This window comes from Artemia sp. Qi Xiang Cuo, chromosome 6 (assembly GCF_049724085.1).
Source record: "Artemia sp. Qi Xiang Cuo chromosome 6, ASM4972408v1, whole genome shotgun sequence".
NCBI lineage: Eukaryota > Metazoa > Arthropoda > Branchiopoda > Anostraca > Artemiidae > Artemia > Artemia sp. Qi Xiang Cuo.
This window is the reverse complement of record NC_142799.1, coordinates 48,057,569-48,074,556: the sequence shown is the minus strand read 5'-3', so window position 1 is coordinate 48,074,556 and position 16,988 is coordinate 48,057,569. Positions and strand designations below refer to the sequence as shown.

At 33.8% G+C, this 16,988-nt stretch overlaps 1 protein-coding gene across 3 annotated transcripts in view; it reads left to right on the top strand.

Moving 5' to 3' along the window:
• Positions 1-15,815, top strand: part of wrd (Protein phosphatase regulatory B subunit well-rounded) — a 77,635-nt gene extending 61,820 nt beyond the window's left edge. For all 3 annotated transcript variants that reach the window (XM_089090784.1, XM_089090786.1, XM_089090785.1), the window contains exons 9-12: positions 2,637-2,756; positions 3,809-4,038; positions 7,226-7,415; positions 9,652-15,815. In XM_089090784.1, the coding sequence (XP_088946910.1) occupies positions 2,637-2,756; positions 3,809-4,038; positions 7,226-7,415; positions 9,652-9,798 (687 nt within the window). In that variant the 3' untranslated portion in view covers positions 9,799-15,815. The remainder of the gene's footprint in view (positions 1-2,636; positions 2,757-3,808; positions 4,039-7,225; positions 7,416-9,651) is intronic.
• Positions 15,816-16,988: the final 1,173 nt, after the last annotated feature.

Here is a 16,988-nt window from a genome sequence, read left to right as displayed (position 1 = left end):
ATGCCATTATATTTTCAAAAAAAAAACATATCTTCGCAAGAATCTTCAGATATTGGTAAAGAAGATTTTTTAACAGTAGTAGGCTTTAATAGAAGAGTTTTAATAGTAGGCTGAATGACTTTTTGTCATTGGATTTATCACCGTTTATTGCTGTGAAGTTAAGTTTATTAAATGAAAACGAAAGGTACTTTCAGATCTGATTGTTAACTAAAGCTAAGTTCCTTCTAAACCGTACGTGCTTATTACGAAAGACAAGGGCTAATTGTTTACAAGTATTTAATAAATATCGCAGACGGACTCTTTTCGAAAGTTGACACAGAAAGTTACTTTCATTTATTCTAAACTTCATAGTTTTTATGATATTTCAGCTTTTTGTAAATTCGTGTGTAAGCTTACAAAACTAACGAATAAAAAAGATCCCATCATGTTGTTTTGGAAATCACTTTATTTTGCCGACTTTCTGTAGAGTTTTCCGTTTTAATTTTAGGTTTGTTGATTTTTTGTATGATTAAGTAGCTTTAGAACAAGGTGTTATTGCCTGTTGAATACCGACGTTGAACAAACTTCAAATCTGAAGAGGTTGCTGTCTCCTACGCCCGCGTTTGATCCTACCTTTAATAAAGGGCATCATTCTACCACTTCTTCCAAGATGCCCCTTAAATAAATAATATTGCTGCTGTCAATTCTCTTACGTGTGACCAGCACCAGCTAAAAACGGGTTTCTGAAGAAGATGAGACTAAAGGCATGTGTCCGCCCCCTTCCCTCTCTCTTTTTTTTTCTTTGCCACACAATAGAAAGAATTCCAGAATACACTCCGAAACGACCATCCCTTCGAAATGAAAACGTAATGGATGATAAAGTTTCTCATATTTGTAATTCTTGACTTTTGACTTATCAAGTCAGAAAAGAAGCTACGAAATAGCCCTTCACTACCGTTGTAATCAGTTAAGATTGTCCGATTTTTTTTTTCTTCTTTTTCTTCTTTTTGTAAAGGGGTGAGTTTGTCTCCATGATGGAATATGGCCATAATTTAATCGATACTAAATCATAGTCATCAATTGGTAATATTTTCTCAAATATTTAACGCTCAATTTTAACACGACATGTGATGTATTGATACTAAAAATTCTTTTCCCCTAAAGTATCAATTTAGCATGTATCCAGGAAATGCATAACTGTTTCCTATTATGCAGCCTCGATTTCTATTTTTTCTTGTCCTTGAAACATGACTAAGATTTCACAACACTAAATTATCCATTTTTTTTTTTAATCTTTTGTCTAAGCGTTAACCTGGAATATTTTTTTTTGAGGGGGGGGGTGGGGCAGGGGTGAGCTTAGAGTCATAGAAATGCAAGAACAAGTGTTACAGTTTGGAATTGCAAGGAAGTGTGGGTCCAAAGCCCCCCCCTCTCTCTTTGAATGAACTTCTTTGCATTTAATTCAAATATACTTTATTGATATAAAGAGCATTTTATAAATCTAGGGATAATACAAAGCATATTCTTGTGATAAAATGCTTATGATTTTGTATCCCTGATTTTTAGATATAAAACTCAAAAATTTAGAGTATGAATGAATTGTTATTTTTTCTGTTTTTAGGGAAAGAGCTAAATTTTAAGGGAGGAGGGGTTAAATAGGTGCTCACAATTGGATAATTTTTGGGGATTGGCTTTTGGGAGTATTGTATTTTCCAAAATTCTCACTGATTTGCAAACAAAGAAACACGGGAGGTAAAAATAGAAAAAAAGATACTATCTTTCCATGGTAAAAATAGGGTGAAAACAACAAAATGAAAAAAATGCAAGGTGGTTAATTTTCAAGTTACCCCTCCTCTTCTATTCCCTCTTTCTGGTATGTTTTCATTGGGATTTTTTTTTTTTTTAAGCAAGGTCAGTCATGTGTCACCATCGACTCTGTTTTTTAATACATGGTAACCTCTGGCTTTTCTCTTTTTCACTGCCAGGAATGGAGGATAAATTATCCGCTCTTAAATTCTCGTAAGTATCGATTTCAATTTGGGTCATTTTGGATATGGATGGATCCTCTCATACGGTGACTTTAATAGGTTTATTGCGTGCTTGCTCTCAATCCCCTGGGAATATGAACCTGGTTTCGAAAAAATAACAAGGATAATGAGGGTTTTGAATTTACTTTTTGAGAAGTGATGTTACATACTTAGCAGTCTGACAATTCAAAAAAAAAAGTAAAAGTGATAGCTATTTTGCACAATGAAATTTTTTGTCCTTGATCAACGCGTTTTATGTCTTGTTTAACTCCAACTTCAATGGTTTTAAAAGACTTATAATTTGGAAATAAATTCATGTATTTGCTGCTACATTGGTGTAAGCTGGAGAGTTGCTACTCTTCAGAATTTTTTTTTTATTATTAATTCAATTTTTTGTAGCAATGTGATTTGATAGTGTACGTATAAATTTACTGGGGGCCACGCGTGTGAAAAAGATCAAAAACATAAATTATATAGAAATTATAGGAAAAGTTGTAGAAAAATCTGGACTAATTTGAGGGTATGTCCCCTCTGCGAAAGTGTATTGTGCTTTTAGGCTCTTATGCTAAACATTCCATAATAATTTTACAAATCTTTATAAAAGCACGTATCCTATTTTTTATGATTTAGGTAATGTTTTTGAATGAGCTTGAAGAGATTCTGGATGTAATTGAGCCAGCCGAATTCCAAAAAGTTATGTGCCCACTCTTCCGACAACTTTCCAAATGTGTTTCGAGTCCACATTTTCAGGTAATTTTTATTTTTCTCTGTTTAAAGGTCAATAAATATTTGCTGTCTTGTAAGCACCAGCAATTTATCCGGTTGGTGAGGGTGCATTTTCTTCTTTTCTTTTCAGTTGTTGTTAGAACTTTTGTTTCAAAAACATGTTTATTTAGTTGACTTTTAATTGGTATCGAAGGTATCGTATGTTAATGGGCCTACTTTCTAGTCCTAAACATAATAATTTGTTTGACTAACTGACCTTGTGTTATATCTTATGGAAGCTTCCAAAATTGGTTCTGAAACTTTTGTGAAGAAGAGAAAGGTTTTTCAGGAATGTTGTTTTAGCTAAATGGTAATTTTTGACTTGCGTACTCATTGTAAGGACGGTAGAGCGCCGTTTGGGAATAGTGGAACTTTGGGGGTGACCTTTCATCGCCAAAAAAAAAAACTAGAAAAAAGTGGAAATAAATTAACGAGGATCATGTAAGGTTTATTCCGGACATAGTTAACTGAATATATGGAGAGAGGCTAAATATGCAGAAAGATCGAAAAAGTGGAAAAAAGACGTGTTGAATCCTAATACTCTTCCTGAATACATCTCCTACTCTACCTGAATACATCTCCCCTACCCCCCCCCCCAAAAAAAAAAAGAAGAAGAAGAAAATACAGTCTTCGACATGTAACAAATGTTAGTAGAGACGCCAAGTAGAATTGCAAGAAGAACAGAGTTTTGTAAAGATTGATTGAAGCAAAACTGCTTGCTGAATACAACTTACCTCAGATCTTAGTTTTCCCCGACGCCCTGTCTAAAGTGGCTATTGGCATAAATGATTACTTTTTTTTTTTTTTTTTTTTTTTGGTACTGAAACATCAACCCAGCAAAGTTGAGTACGAATACTAAAGATAAAATAATACAATTGACTATCAGGGCTCAAGCTACATGGTGGTTAGTTAAGCTGACAGTATGTTGCTACAGATGGAAATAGTGTGCCAACTTTGTGTCTTTCGCTCTGAGACTAGTTCAAAACTACGCTTGATCTGCTTATTGTGTTTGATTTGCCTTCATCTTTTTTTCATAGGTGGCAGAAAGAGCTTTATATTATTGGAACAATGAATACATTATGTCATTAATCAGCGACAATGTGACCGTTATACTGCCGATTATGTTTCCTGCCCTGTATAAGAACTCCAAGTCTCATTGGAACAAAACCATACATGGGCTGATTTACAATGCGTTGAAGCTTTTTATGGAAATGAATCAAAAGCTTTTTGATGATTGCACACAACAGTACAAACTTGATCGCCAAAAGTAAGTATAAATATCTTACAAGTTTTCAGAACTGGCTCCTTATTTTATATCATTTTAATGGGCATTTGCCTTGTGTTTATCTCAAATTTATCTTGTCCGAATTCGTAATATCATAATATATTATTCTAGCTATAGGCTATCTTCTAGTTATAGTGCGGATTATTGCTTATCAAACTGTTGATAACTATGAAGATTCAGAGCGACCGTTTTAATTGGAAGTTAAACTCTTAAAGAATTGGAGTTTTTATAACAATACCTATCAAAAATATATGTTTTTTTTTCTGCTGGATCTAAATGCGTAACATTCATTAATTAATATTTGCCCATCAAATGTTTCAGCATAAGAAAATTTACAATTCTAGAAAAATGTGGAAGAGCGGGGTGATGGAAGTCACACCATCAACTACAACGTGTCTGGGAACACTGCATTCTAAATTTCAAGCCCCTGATGTCAAAAATAAAGAATATCGTACTATTTCCGAGAAGCATGATGAAGCTTGATGAAGTTTTTTCAGGGGTGAATGTATGGAACCATTGATCAAAGAATAATTAGGGATCTTTCATTTGAACGGAAAATAAAATTTTCGTTACCCTTTTAAGCAACAAAAGAGGTGGGGCCCCAGTAAATTGCCGATTTATGCCATTTTGAAACAATAGTTTTGTTCCGAATGGGGCTAAAATGCTATCTAGTGAACATTAAAAAATAGGCATCTGGTTTAGAGGTATCAAAAAGCTAATTATGTAGCCTCTAAGTTTCAGAGGCCTTGCCTTCCCATTACCACCTAATTGTCTCTAAATATATGTAGTCTGCACAAACAGAGCGGTCATTATTATAAACCGGTTACGCGTTTAACTAGCCAAAGCTGTTGAATAACCAATACTGTATCACTAACGGTTATAGAGGATTATATGGTTTCACACCAACTTTTAGTGGCTTTCTGGAGAGGGGAGAGTGGTGCTCAAAGCCAAAGAATATGGCTTTTAGCCCAAATATATCTACTATCCATGTGAGGATGTTCAAGCGAAACGCGAGGGGAGGCTAATCCATCCCTCACATTTTCCTTTATTTTGGGGAATATATTTGGACTAAGCCTGCAGTATAGATGCTAAAGGATTGGTATTTCCCTTGTTATTGCGGAAAGGTTAGTTTTTACTGGAAACAGTTGCTGTTTTTTTAAATGCTTGCTGCAGCATTGATCTTCAAGATACGAATTGTAATAGGCTATCAGTTTAGTTATAACTTTGTGATGCGATCAACACTGAAGAGTGTAAGTTAGATTTGAAAATCAGCGTCCCTCTTTTCGAAAAAAAAACTGCTTCATTGGCCAAAGAAAATGCTCCTAAATGAACCCTTAATCTCGAAGCACTGTTGTACAAGACCCTTATCCTCGAAGCAATGTACAAAACTTAAACTTCAGTATACTGAGGGGATTTTTTTGTGGGGGGAGGGGGCTCACATTTGGCATAAACCTAAGCATGATACGAAAAAAACTGAACTTAAAGTAAAAAAAATCTTTTGAAATGAATCGACGTTTTAACTTGAAACGTTCCTTGTATAAATTTAAAAAAGATTTTTTTTTTCAAATGAACGTAAAGAGTAATACTATAACCTAAAACGAACAGAAATTACTCTATATATGAGGGGTTGTCACCGTCTCAACCTTGCTCTTCGTGATACATTTTTACTAGTGCTGCTTTACGCGACATAATATTAGTTTCCTAATTTTTTGGGGGGTTGACACCCCCCACTAATCTACGTCTATTTTCTTCTTTTATCACAATTGTTCCATATTTAAAGACAAATCTTCTCCATTGAAAACATGGTTTCCGATATAAGAGAGGAGCTGTCACCTTTCTCGTTACCCAAATTGCCATTACACGCCCTATTCAAAGTATAGCCAACTTAGGCAAAGTATATCTAGTGACGAGTTTTACAGGAGGAATGGCTGGAAGGAGGAGAAGCTTTACTTTTTATTCTATTGATTATTTTATGCACATGTTGGAAAAATATTTCTGACGTAAAAAAAATGCCCAGAAATTTTACTCAAGCAAATTACCGTTTGATTAAGATACTGGCTGGAAAAACATCCCCAAAGATTGAGATCCTACCATATATTATCAATAACAAATTTATACCTTATCGACATTACGGAGGTCTCTATAGCAAAGTCTTCCAAAATTGATATTAGTTAAATCCTGATATTACTAAATTGCCATTTAAAGTGGTCTTAAGTAGTAAAAAAAAGATTACTTAAAATCTTTTGATATGTCTTGGGAAGTCGTCAAGGCAGAAGCTAACGGAATGAGGGAGGAGTGATTGCCAATTTGTCGACTTTGGGCGGCTCAATGCTGTTACAATTTTGTAGTGGCAGTATCTGTTAAAATCGTTTTGTCTATGATTTGTGACATGTTGTCATCTTCTTCAATGTGCCAACATAAGTCACAGACCGATCCCTTTCAGGGATCATCTCCGGCTCAGACTTAGAAAACATTTCTACAATACACAGCGAAGAGTAATGTCTCCGTTTAAGATAAGGAGTGAAATCGTCGTAGGCCACTGAATAAGGGGTGGTGCAATAGGCCTTAACCACCATACCTTTACCTACAAGATATCAACAATATCCGTAGGTCCACCCCCTCATCCCTGCTCTGCAGATATGGTCAAAAAGAATGATGAGACATTGGACCACTTACTTACAAACTCCAGGGCTCCAGAGATAAAATCCAAAAGCAGCCGTCTAGCCCTGGTAGGTTCTAGGTATCACACTAGCAGCGGAATCCATCATGCACTTAGAGTTGAACAAATAAAACCAGAGGGAGGTCTATTTGACCCTCCGAGTTTTTGGTCCTACATGCTACTAGAAACATTGCAAGTCACTGTCATTGCTTGAACCTCCGGGAAGTCATCATTTGTAGATACCACTGCCTGCATCGAAAGAATGCATAGATAAAATTGGGTATAGTTATGATCCCAAATTGGTTTGATTATCAAGTTCACAGTGAATGAAGAGAATGTCTATAGAAGGAAAAGATAAGACCGGGAATTTAGAGAATAGTCTAGTTACAGGAATGCATGGCTTAAGAAAGAATCCAAAATTATTTTCATGTTCAAATTATCTTAAGTATGTGTTGATATTAGGCAGTATGAATGTGTAAAAATTAGTATTAATAGTAGTTTTATTTTTAGGGAGAAGGAGAAATTTAAAGAAAAGGAAGAAGTATGGTGTCGTATAGAACTGGCGGCGAAAAACAATCCGCATTACCCTGCTGTGGCCCCATTAATCAATGGAATGTTTCACTTGTCATTAAGTGACAATTCTCAAGACGAATTTGATGATGACATCACTTCGGATTTCCCGGAACAAGAAGCAAAGGAGGTAATATTATGTTTGCGTAATCCCTTCAACGTAAAATCACTACTCCTTTATAAGGGTTTTTGTTGTCACCAAAATGTGCTAAAGAGTCGAACAAGTAGAATATCAAGGCTCCTCTTTGACTGTCAAACCTAGAATGGGAAGTATCAAACCTAACTTTGTCAGTGGTCCAACAAAAACTAGTGAAAGTGTTCAAATGGAATCTTTTTAGGAAAATAATATTATTTTTATTAGTTATATAATATTATAATAATATTATTTTTATTAATAATATGATTTTAAGAAATAATGTGTTTTTGTTTAGAATAATAAGGCTAAGAGGAAGAGTATTGAGCAAAATTGTTATAAGATTGTATTAGGAGATTCAACAGTTTAGTATTAAGGGTGATTTAGTTTTATTTTCTCGGAAACTAAAGACTAGTTAATATTCTTATATTCTGGGAAAGATTAGTTTCACTGTCTAATGGAAGATGGGTTAAAGTGGCGCTTCAGGTATTGTTTTAGGGAATAGGAGGGACTCATGGTCAGGTTGGAAGCTAAGGCTCTGACTAGTTTTAGAATTTCCTGAACAGGGAATACCTGAGAAAAAATAAGTGAAAATTTTGGGTCACTAACTATGGAAAAAAGGCAGTTATAAATTAGCTGGCGCTACAATTGTGGCGTAGGTGATGGATGTTGTCAGAATTACTTGAGATTTATTCTAAAATAAAAAGACGTGGGGAGAGGAGTATTTTCTTAAAGTTGTCTATGTAAAGATGATTTGAACTGGGCTTATCTCAACTTGAAATTTTGCTGCAGATGCAGAGGAGGGAGTATTTTGGGAAACTTAGGGTACAGAATGTCCCTTTTCTTTTCTCATTGAGGTATGGCCGAAGATCTGGAGCATGTTTTGGGACTTAAGGATGCAATTATTTGGGGTACACACGGGGGGGGTGGGTGTGTATTGGATGATGAAAACTCTGAGGATTAAATGTCTTATTTATGTTAGTAATTTTGATGAGTACAATCAGATCATTTGCGAAAGAGAGAGACTTTTTAAGCGGTTAGTAAACTTGTATTTTTTTTTTTTTTTTTTTTTTTTTTTTTTTTTTTTTCTCGTATAGGGGCTGTGATCACTTTTCTGTTTACTTCTTGTCAGAAGTTTTGTCTGAAAGTTCTGGGCACCACTGCGAATGTTTATACCATGTTTTTTAAGCCCCATTTTTGTTATGATGTCATTTATTTGCGTGACTTCTGCATTTTAAATATGCTATACTATAACTAAATTAGAAAATATACCGAAAGCGTAAACATAAGACAGTTGTTTGATAAATACCTGGCTTTGTAACCAAAATATTTTTCAGTGTAATCGTCTTTTTGCTTTCTACGCTGTTATCTTCTGTCTAGATAAGTGATGTTGTTGTTCTATGTGTACGCAATGGTGGTACTCAATTACGATTACCAACAAGATGGAAGCAAGTGATATTGCAATATAACAGTGTACATAGGAAACAGATATTATTGTAATTGTGAACGCAATCGTCATAGCAATCCACAAATAGATATAATCGACCAAGAACATAATAAGTAATTAAAGAAATCAAACAAATGGTCACATCAGGACTGAAGCATTCATACAATTCCCCATTTCAAGAAACCGGGAAATATAATACATCGCTCTTTACTAGGTTTCGAGCTATCCTTGCATTCATGAAAATCTAGACTTTTTTTTTAAGTTATATCGGTTCGCCACGAAAAAATTGTTGGAAGAATTGGAATATTTTAACATATATGACAACCTATTATGGCTCACAATTGTGCAATGGTTGATAAGTCAACTATGAGGAACTGCAAAAATTTGTCCATTTCTGCGTAAAATCACAAGAAACTGAATCTCTTAACGACGGACGACACCTGCTATATATTGTTGTCTAATCATCTAAAGCACGCCTAACGGAAACTTCCAACTTTTTTTGCTGCAAGGGTGATGTTAAGGCTAAATCGCTACATGTGTTACCAGTAGATCATTCAGCTCTTGGCTCATCTGTAATTATTTCTAAGATTAAACCTGAAATTTTGATTTTTGTGTTAATCCTACAAAAGTAGTATGAATATAAATGGAACTACCCAGGGACCAAATATAGTGAGTTGTGTAGGAATTATTTATCTGAATGTTCTATTTTGTTTTTTGCCTCGTCTTTTGTCACTGTGGAAAAACTGTTGTATTCATTGAAAAATTTGCATTTTCTTTTTATTTCAGAATAAGCAACGAAACCGAAACAAAGAAAAGCCGCTGCTTCGACGAAAATCTGAGTTGCCGGTAGATCAATGTACGATGAAAGCTTTAACGGACTATAAGCGAACCGAAGATTATCTAAATACACCACCTGATGTAAATGTTGGCTAGATTTTAGAAATATCCGCATCTGTGGACGGGTGATGGAATTCTAATTTAGGCAGCTTTTTAAAATAAAAATGTTCTTGCAATAGGTTTGATTAAGTCGTGTGGTTTCACTGCGATCCACACAAATAAAAAACTATTAATTTTTAATTCGTCACAGTGTTAAACCACCTGATGGGAATATACTAGCTGACATTCCTCCTCTATCTAACCCTGCTTAAATATTCAGCCCTGATCGCTTCCCAAGAAATCACCGAAGATCTTTTTATTTTTAGCATGTCGTCCCAGCCTAATATGGGCCGTTTAGACTTTTCCCTTACCCCTTTGTGGACTGTTTAGCAACACATATCATGTATTCATTGATACCAAAAACAATGAATAGCGTGAAGATCAGGTATTTCTGTCAATGCACTAGTGTCATTTCAAATTATTTTTATTAGTACATAACGATAAATACGTGGTAAAATGTGCATTAAGTTTCATGGTCCTTGTACAAGCTTCTGATATATCATTTAATCGCAGTCCTGTGATTTTTATATCTATTTGTAAGACGAAAAATTTGTTATCATCCTATAAGAAATTTTTTTTAATATAATAATTTTGCCTTGTTGAATAGATGGATGTGAAACTAAGGAATCCAACGATATAAGTATCTTGTCCTTTTGCTGTAAGTGGCTGCTCTAATTTCGTTGGAAAATTGCATGTCTAAGAGCCAACATAAACAGTAAATATTGATTCTGAAAATAACCGGAGGTAATGATAAATCCTAACCACTCCAACTATAAACGGAGGCTTTGAGGTTCGTCTGAAACCAGTCTGACCAAGTTCAATTTTCAGCTTTTTTTTATTGTATATTTAGCGTCAAATTATTCATTTAAGTATTATTGTTTTAAAGTCCTAAGGATATTCTCTCAAAATAAGAAATAAGACCAAAAATGACAGATAGCTTTTTGCCATGAACACAAAACAATTTTTTGAGGCCAGTTTCTCTTAGTCCATTTTACAGTCCACCTCAATAACATTTTCCATGCTCAAACACACTAACCAGGGGGGGGGGGTAGGGAGTTTGAACCCCCCTCCCCCGAAATGTTTGTTTGACTCGTAAAAACGTAACAAAAATGGATATAAACAAATTTTGTATGCGTTTTTTGAGTTTTTTTGTGTACCCAGCCCCCCCCCCCTGAAAAAAATCCTGGGTACGGCCTTGTAAGGAACACCTGAGAAATATGGGCCGTTTTTTCTTGTCAGATGATTGGTGCATTAAAATCAAAACTACCTAAGAATCTTCTGTTTCAATTTGTCCCATTACTTGTTTCATGGATTTAGTCAAATTGCCCTCTGAATAGGTCAGGATACTGATTTTATTAACCGAGCTCAGTCTGTCATATGCTTTTTTCGTATTATTTTTCAAGACATTGAATATTACATTTGTATTTAATTGTGTGGCCGAGTTTTGGAACGTTATAATTGGATATAAAATAGTAGAAGAAACAACTTTTCCCATTTCTTTGGTCGTATGGCAGAAATAGATTTGTTCTTATTAAAGACTTAAATTCACACTTATTGCGAGGTTGTGTCGAATCTAGATAGAGACTGATTTGGTGTACGTTGCAAATTTGATTTTGGGTTCGAAGTCTGTCGTAGCTCATAGACTAGCCATATTATTGCCAACAACAGCCTGCCAATAACCCCTTGGTGTTTCAAAAGATCATTTATAACATTAAAGTAATAGCGACAGTAAACAGAAACGTGGATGCAAATTCAGCAAACTTTCCTTTGAAGGTATAGTTGTATTTGGGAATCAACAGATTGTTAATGTTTGAATTTTTATGGACGGAAACCGTTTTCGAATTCCTACTAATTAGTTTCGCTTATGTGTTTTCAAGGTTCAATCCAGCAACACTGACGAACATGGGATGCTACCCTTTTTTCTTTTTCTTTTTTAATCGAAATCAACCAACAGAAAAATCATTATGTTCAGTTATGAACAGACCTAAGACGGGCCTAGAGGGGTTTTTTGTGCTCCTGATATTCTAAAATAAAATGAAACGAAAACAAGAAACATTTTTAACCAGATGGGTTTTATATTCCTAATTTGCTTACTAGCTGAACATGATTCTCGGCTTTATTCATTTTTGTTTCATTGCCACACATTGTCATCTATAAGTGTGTCTGCATTTGGTATTTTTATTGCCATCGCATTGCAAACCTCATGTTCTGAACATGCTAGATTGCTGAATATGTTACTGGAAAAGTGAAATACTGCTCGAGAAGCGTCAAAACACATTTATTCTAATAATAATGAAGCGCTTCACTTTTGAGCCCAGACCGAACATTTATTAAGATATGGGACAAATTTCAAAAAACCATAGTATTACCAATAAAAAAAAAGGTAAAATGGAAAGTAATGTAGAACAGGCAAGTGAATAGGAAATAAAAGTGTATACAATAAAAGAATAGTCTTAAGGGTAATTAAAGTAGAAGATGCTTGACCGGCCACTTTGCTTATAAAAAGCCTTTTTGACACTTGTCCAATAGCGGGCCAAGAGGGGAATTACTTGTGAAGCTAGGGGGAGAGGCGGAAGTCTAGGAACAAGCCATGTAATTAATGAGCTGATTTATGGCAATAATGTAGCTACTTATTGGGCTATTTCAAATGTTGTCATCTTCTTTTTTCTTGTATTATTTTTAAATTCTGTACATAAGCATATGTCTTATATCTTATCTTGATTTTTGTTTTCCAGGAAGATGCTAGTTTTTGGGGTAGGGCCATTTTGTTTGTATTAGAACTTATATTTCTCGCAGTGTGTTAAGATTTTAACTAATATTTTTAAGGATAGGAGTGGCGATCTGAATATGTGAAATAGTTATATTTTTAAGGAATTTATTCAAGTATGAAATGTTATTTGTTCGTATGTGATATGAGAGGCTTTTATTTCCTTCATGTTCGTTGTTTTTAGTGTCTTGTACCCAATCTTTAATGTCTGCTGTTATAATTGTAAATACACCACTAACTTTTTTTCTTAAAAAAAAAAAAAAATTGAAAGGAAATTTTTACTTTTGGCTTTATCACTAGAACTTCCCAATGTAGTTTTACGAGAGAGAAAAAATGTTGCAATCTTGTGAATGGATTGTATATATGTGTACATTTTAAACAAGTTTACGCAAGACCTTAAGCATTTTGAAGTTTTTTCAATTATTCAACTATTTTAATTATTCAATTATTCAACTATTGAAAAAATTTTCAATTATTCAAATTTTCAAATATTCAACAGCAAAAAAATTGATATGACAAATGGAAAATTAGGAAACTCAAGAATTTGAAAGGAAAGAATAATTTCCCGTAATACCGTCTACTACATTTATGTTCGTAAAGCTGTTCTTTGTTACAGTTCGCAATTGCACTTAAACCTCTTATCTGTTAAACCCTTCTTATCCGTAAGAACCCCTTGATCCCACAATAATAACAATTCTACGATTAATCTTCACACCATACATCTATTTGCTTACCTTCACTCTGCCTGACGAAGATATAATGACTCAAGACACTTAGCTATACAAGAAGATATAACATTTTTCACCAAAATAGAGGTAATACTACGAGGATAATTTTTTCGGTTCAAAGGACTGATGGGATTTAAAATACAGGAAGGTTTTCAAAAATAATCTAATGGTTAAAAGCAATATGTTGAAAAACACGTGTAGAAATGCCAATTTTTTTTATGTCGATGAATTGAAGAAGAAGTTTGTCTTTGTCCATCCAAGTTGAGCTATTTTTTGTTGTTTGTCTCCTGGCTATGGAGCGTGGTGTGAGTTTTATCGCTTATTAAAAATAAATTCTGATGACTTTTTCTTATGGTGAAATAAAAATGAAAACTATTCAAATAAAACATTTGATCTGTTTTTCTGTTCTGTGAATTATATTAAGTTAAAGAATTTCTCAATACCGTGTCTTCAATTCATTGAGCTATGTATATAACCCTTTGGCAAACAATTGACCAATGAAGATCGCAATACATTTCCCCCACAAGCTCAAGGGTAAACGTAGTATGGAGTTACTACATTCCATACGCAATAATTGCAAATATTGATTTTTGAACAAAGATGCATCTATTAATCGTGCATAAATTCTCCTTCTTGATTTTTAAAATTAATTAAAAAGGAATCCCGTTTCTTTGAGCACAATAGATAGTTAATTTTTGTATACAATAAAAAGGATTAAATAACATACCATAGACAATATCATATTTCAGCTTTCTATCGAAAAAACGTTTATACATCTTGTTAGATGCAGACACAAGACTGAACAACTAAAATCCCAGCTCCTCTCCCAATATACAGTATCTGAAAACTAGATTTGTTTTTTATGAAAAATTTAGAGCTATGCTTAGCAAACTTAGATCCCTCTGATGTCCAAAGAAATAGATTTTGCCAAGTACCCAAGTATTTATCCTACTATGTGTTTTTATTTAGGGGGGGGGGAGAGAATTGTATTGACTAAATTTTCAAACAATAAGTCTCCATTATTATCATATTATTTTTTTGGAGAGATTTTTAACGCTTGGTTTCTTTAGTTCCAGATTTGTATGAGTTGGATGCTCTCTTTGTAGTCCTCCCTCCAAATTAGTCGCTCTCTGAAATTTTTTTTTAATATTTCTAAATCCAAGTAGTTGAGCTTAAAAAATGGAACTTGTAGAGATTTTCTTGATTTGATATTTTTGCTGATTCCTGAAAGTCTCATTCACCTGACTCGACTACTCGACAAAATATCAAAGAAAATTTGTCTGGAAAGCGATTTTTTGTTGCTGTTTTCTTAAATAAATAGAGTTTATGAGTTTCTTATTATTTATTCTTGTTTAGCTGATTGTTAAAATTATTTCTGACTTCTTTAATCTATGGAAATAATTAGTAGAAGTTGAGCAAAGTGAATGGAATTCTCTTGCCTCGATACAGTTGCTTTAGCATGACGCTGAAATGAGGTGGCAAAAATGAGGGGTTCAAAAGAGCCAAAGTATGATGCATGTCTGCGCGTTCTGTCACTAAATAAAAGTGCAACAATAGAATAATATTTTTTTTTAATGAGCGATTCAGTTGGCAAATCATTTTTTTACTCTATTAAATTTTTGTGTAAAATCAATTGATTGACTCCTAATTCTATAAATTCGTAATAAAATTCCCTAAAGATAAATTTTTGTACCATGAAACGACAATAAACAATTATTTTTTATTAAATACTGCACATAAAATAAAGCAGAATTGTCTTAATCACGTAAGTGTACTTCATGCTAACTATCACAGCCAAAAATAATATTTTCTCTGATGTTTATTTTGTAGGGTTGATCGCTTTGACATCTGAATCACTCAAATAGCTTCTTTTTTGTATTATTAAAACTGGGCAAAGACAAATTAAATTTTGCAGTAAAACTTAAGCTCAACTTTCCGACCTTTGCGTCATGGCGTCAGTAATTAGGTTTTTGAAAAAGTAAATGACTCCTTACCTTATTTTGGAAATTTTTCCTTTAGCCTTATAAATCCTTTAACCTTAGGAAATTTTTCCTTCAAAACCTTATTTTGGAAATTTTTCTTTTAACATGAAGTGATAATAATGTTACTGCAAGAGGCTTCGGTAATGATAATTGTTGTGAATAATTTCTTATTTGTTGTGCTGATTTTTTCCGATATCGATCATACATTCAATTTGAATCAATCAATTATTTAGGGTTATCTGAAACGGTTATTTTACATTTAATTGTATTTTATATTTTATTTTTGTTAGTGGTGTACAAAATAACCTGTTGTTCCGTTACTTTTATTTTTTGTTTTTCTTCGTCTGTTAATGCATTCCACATTACTTCATTAAATATACCTGAGATACATCTGTCTTAATTCCGCTTTTCTTAATCCATGCTTTTTATTCTCTTTTGTTTTATAGTGCCAGCAATTGGAGTTCTTCTTTTTTCTCTTCTTTTAGCTCTAGTTGCTTTAGTGTTGTATGAATAAAATATTAAAAGTATATGTTCTTAGTTTTCTTGTTTTTTCTTGTATGTTATTACATAAACCAGTACATTATATCGAAGATGGATTGAAAGGCATTTATTTGGTAGCAAAGACAAAGAAGACCAATGCTTTCGATAATCTGAGAGGTGTAACTACAAGTTGTCTATTAAGGAGGCTGGGGCTTAGTAGGCTTTTTTTTCTACTGGCCTGTTTTAGTGTGTCTTCAAAGGAAGATTATTTTAAGATGTATAGTTCTTAGCTGGTTCACTGTTCCTTTGGTCCAATATAACCAAATTTGAAGTGTAAGCGTTTATGGACACGCGACTCGAAAAAATTATTGGGGGATCACTTTTTTAGGATATATCCTCTTTAGTACATATTGTTTCCAGCAGATAACCCTATAGCTGATGAAAGTGTTATATGTCGAATCGGCAGTGATCTTTCCCCCCCCATTAGAATCTAAAAAAAATTAGGTCTAAACTGGTAATTTAGGACCAGTACAAGAAAACTTGCCTGCTAAGACCACAGAATTCACACTTGTTTTTCTTCTTTTTTATTTTGGAACTAAAGAAATAAAACAAGCTAAAGGCAATTTCTTTCTTTTTTTTTTGTTTTCTTGACAAAAAGTTCTTTGAGACATCCAAAAACGATGGTTTTTTTTGTGTATACATATAAAATAAATTAAACAATGGTTCTCGCCTGCTTTAGCTTGGGTATAGTGCTAAGGTTTTTTTAATGCTTTTTGAAGGTATATCTCTTTCACTGCATAAAAAAAGGGTCAAAATGGTTTTCAAGCGAAAGTCTGGAACCTTAAGCCCTACAGATCCCCCTCTACCCTGAAACTAGAGTGCTCAAGCTTCTTTTTATTATTTTAGACAAAAAGACTTAGGAAAGCGTCCGAGAAGTATAAAAAAGAAAACTTTTCTCTGGGAAACCCTGACAAGGCCCTTAATATAAGATGAAAATATAACTATTAGCTGCGATGATAGCAATTCAGATCAAAATAAACCTACATGCAATGTCCAGTTTGTTGTTGAAACTAAGATTTTCTTTAAAAAAGTAGCAAAAAGGATGAAATCGTTTTGATTTAACCTAAAAATAAATAAGATTTTACTGCAGACTACTACTACTGACAACTTTCTGCAGCATCAATCTGTCTGGGGGCAACACAACTGCACATGCTTCTCCTTGCTACCAAT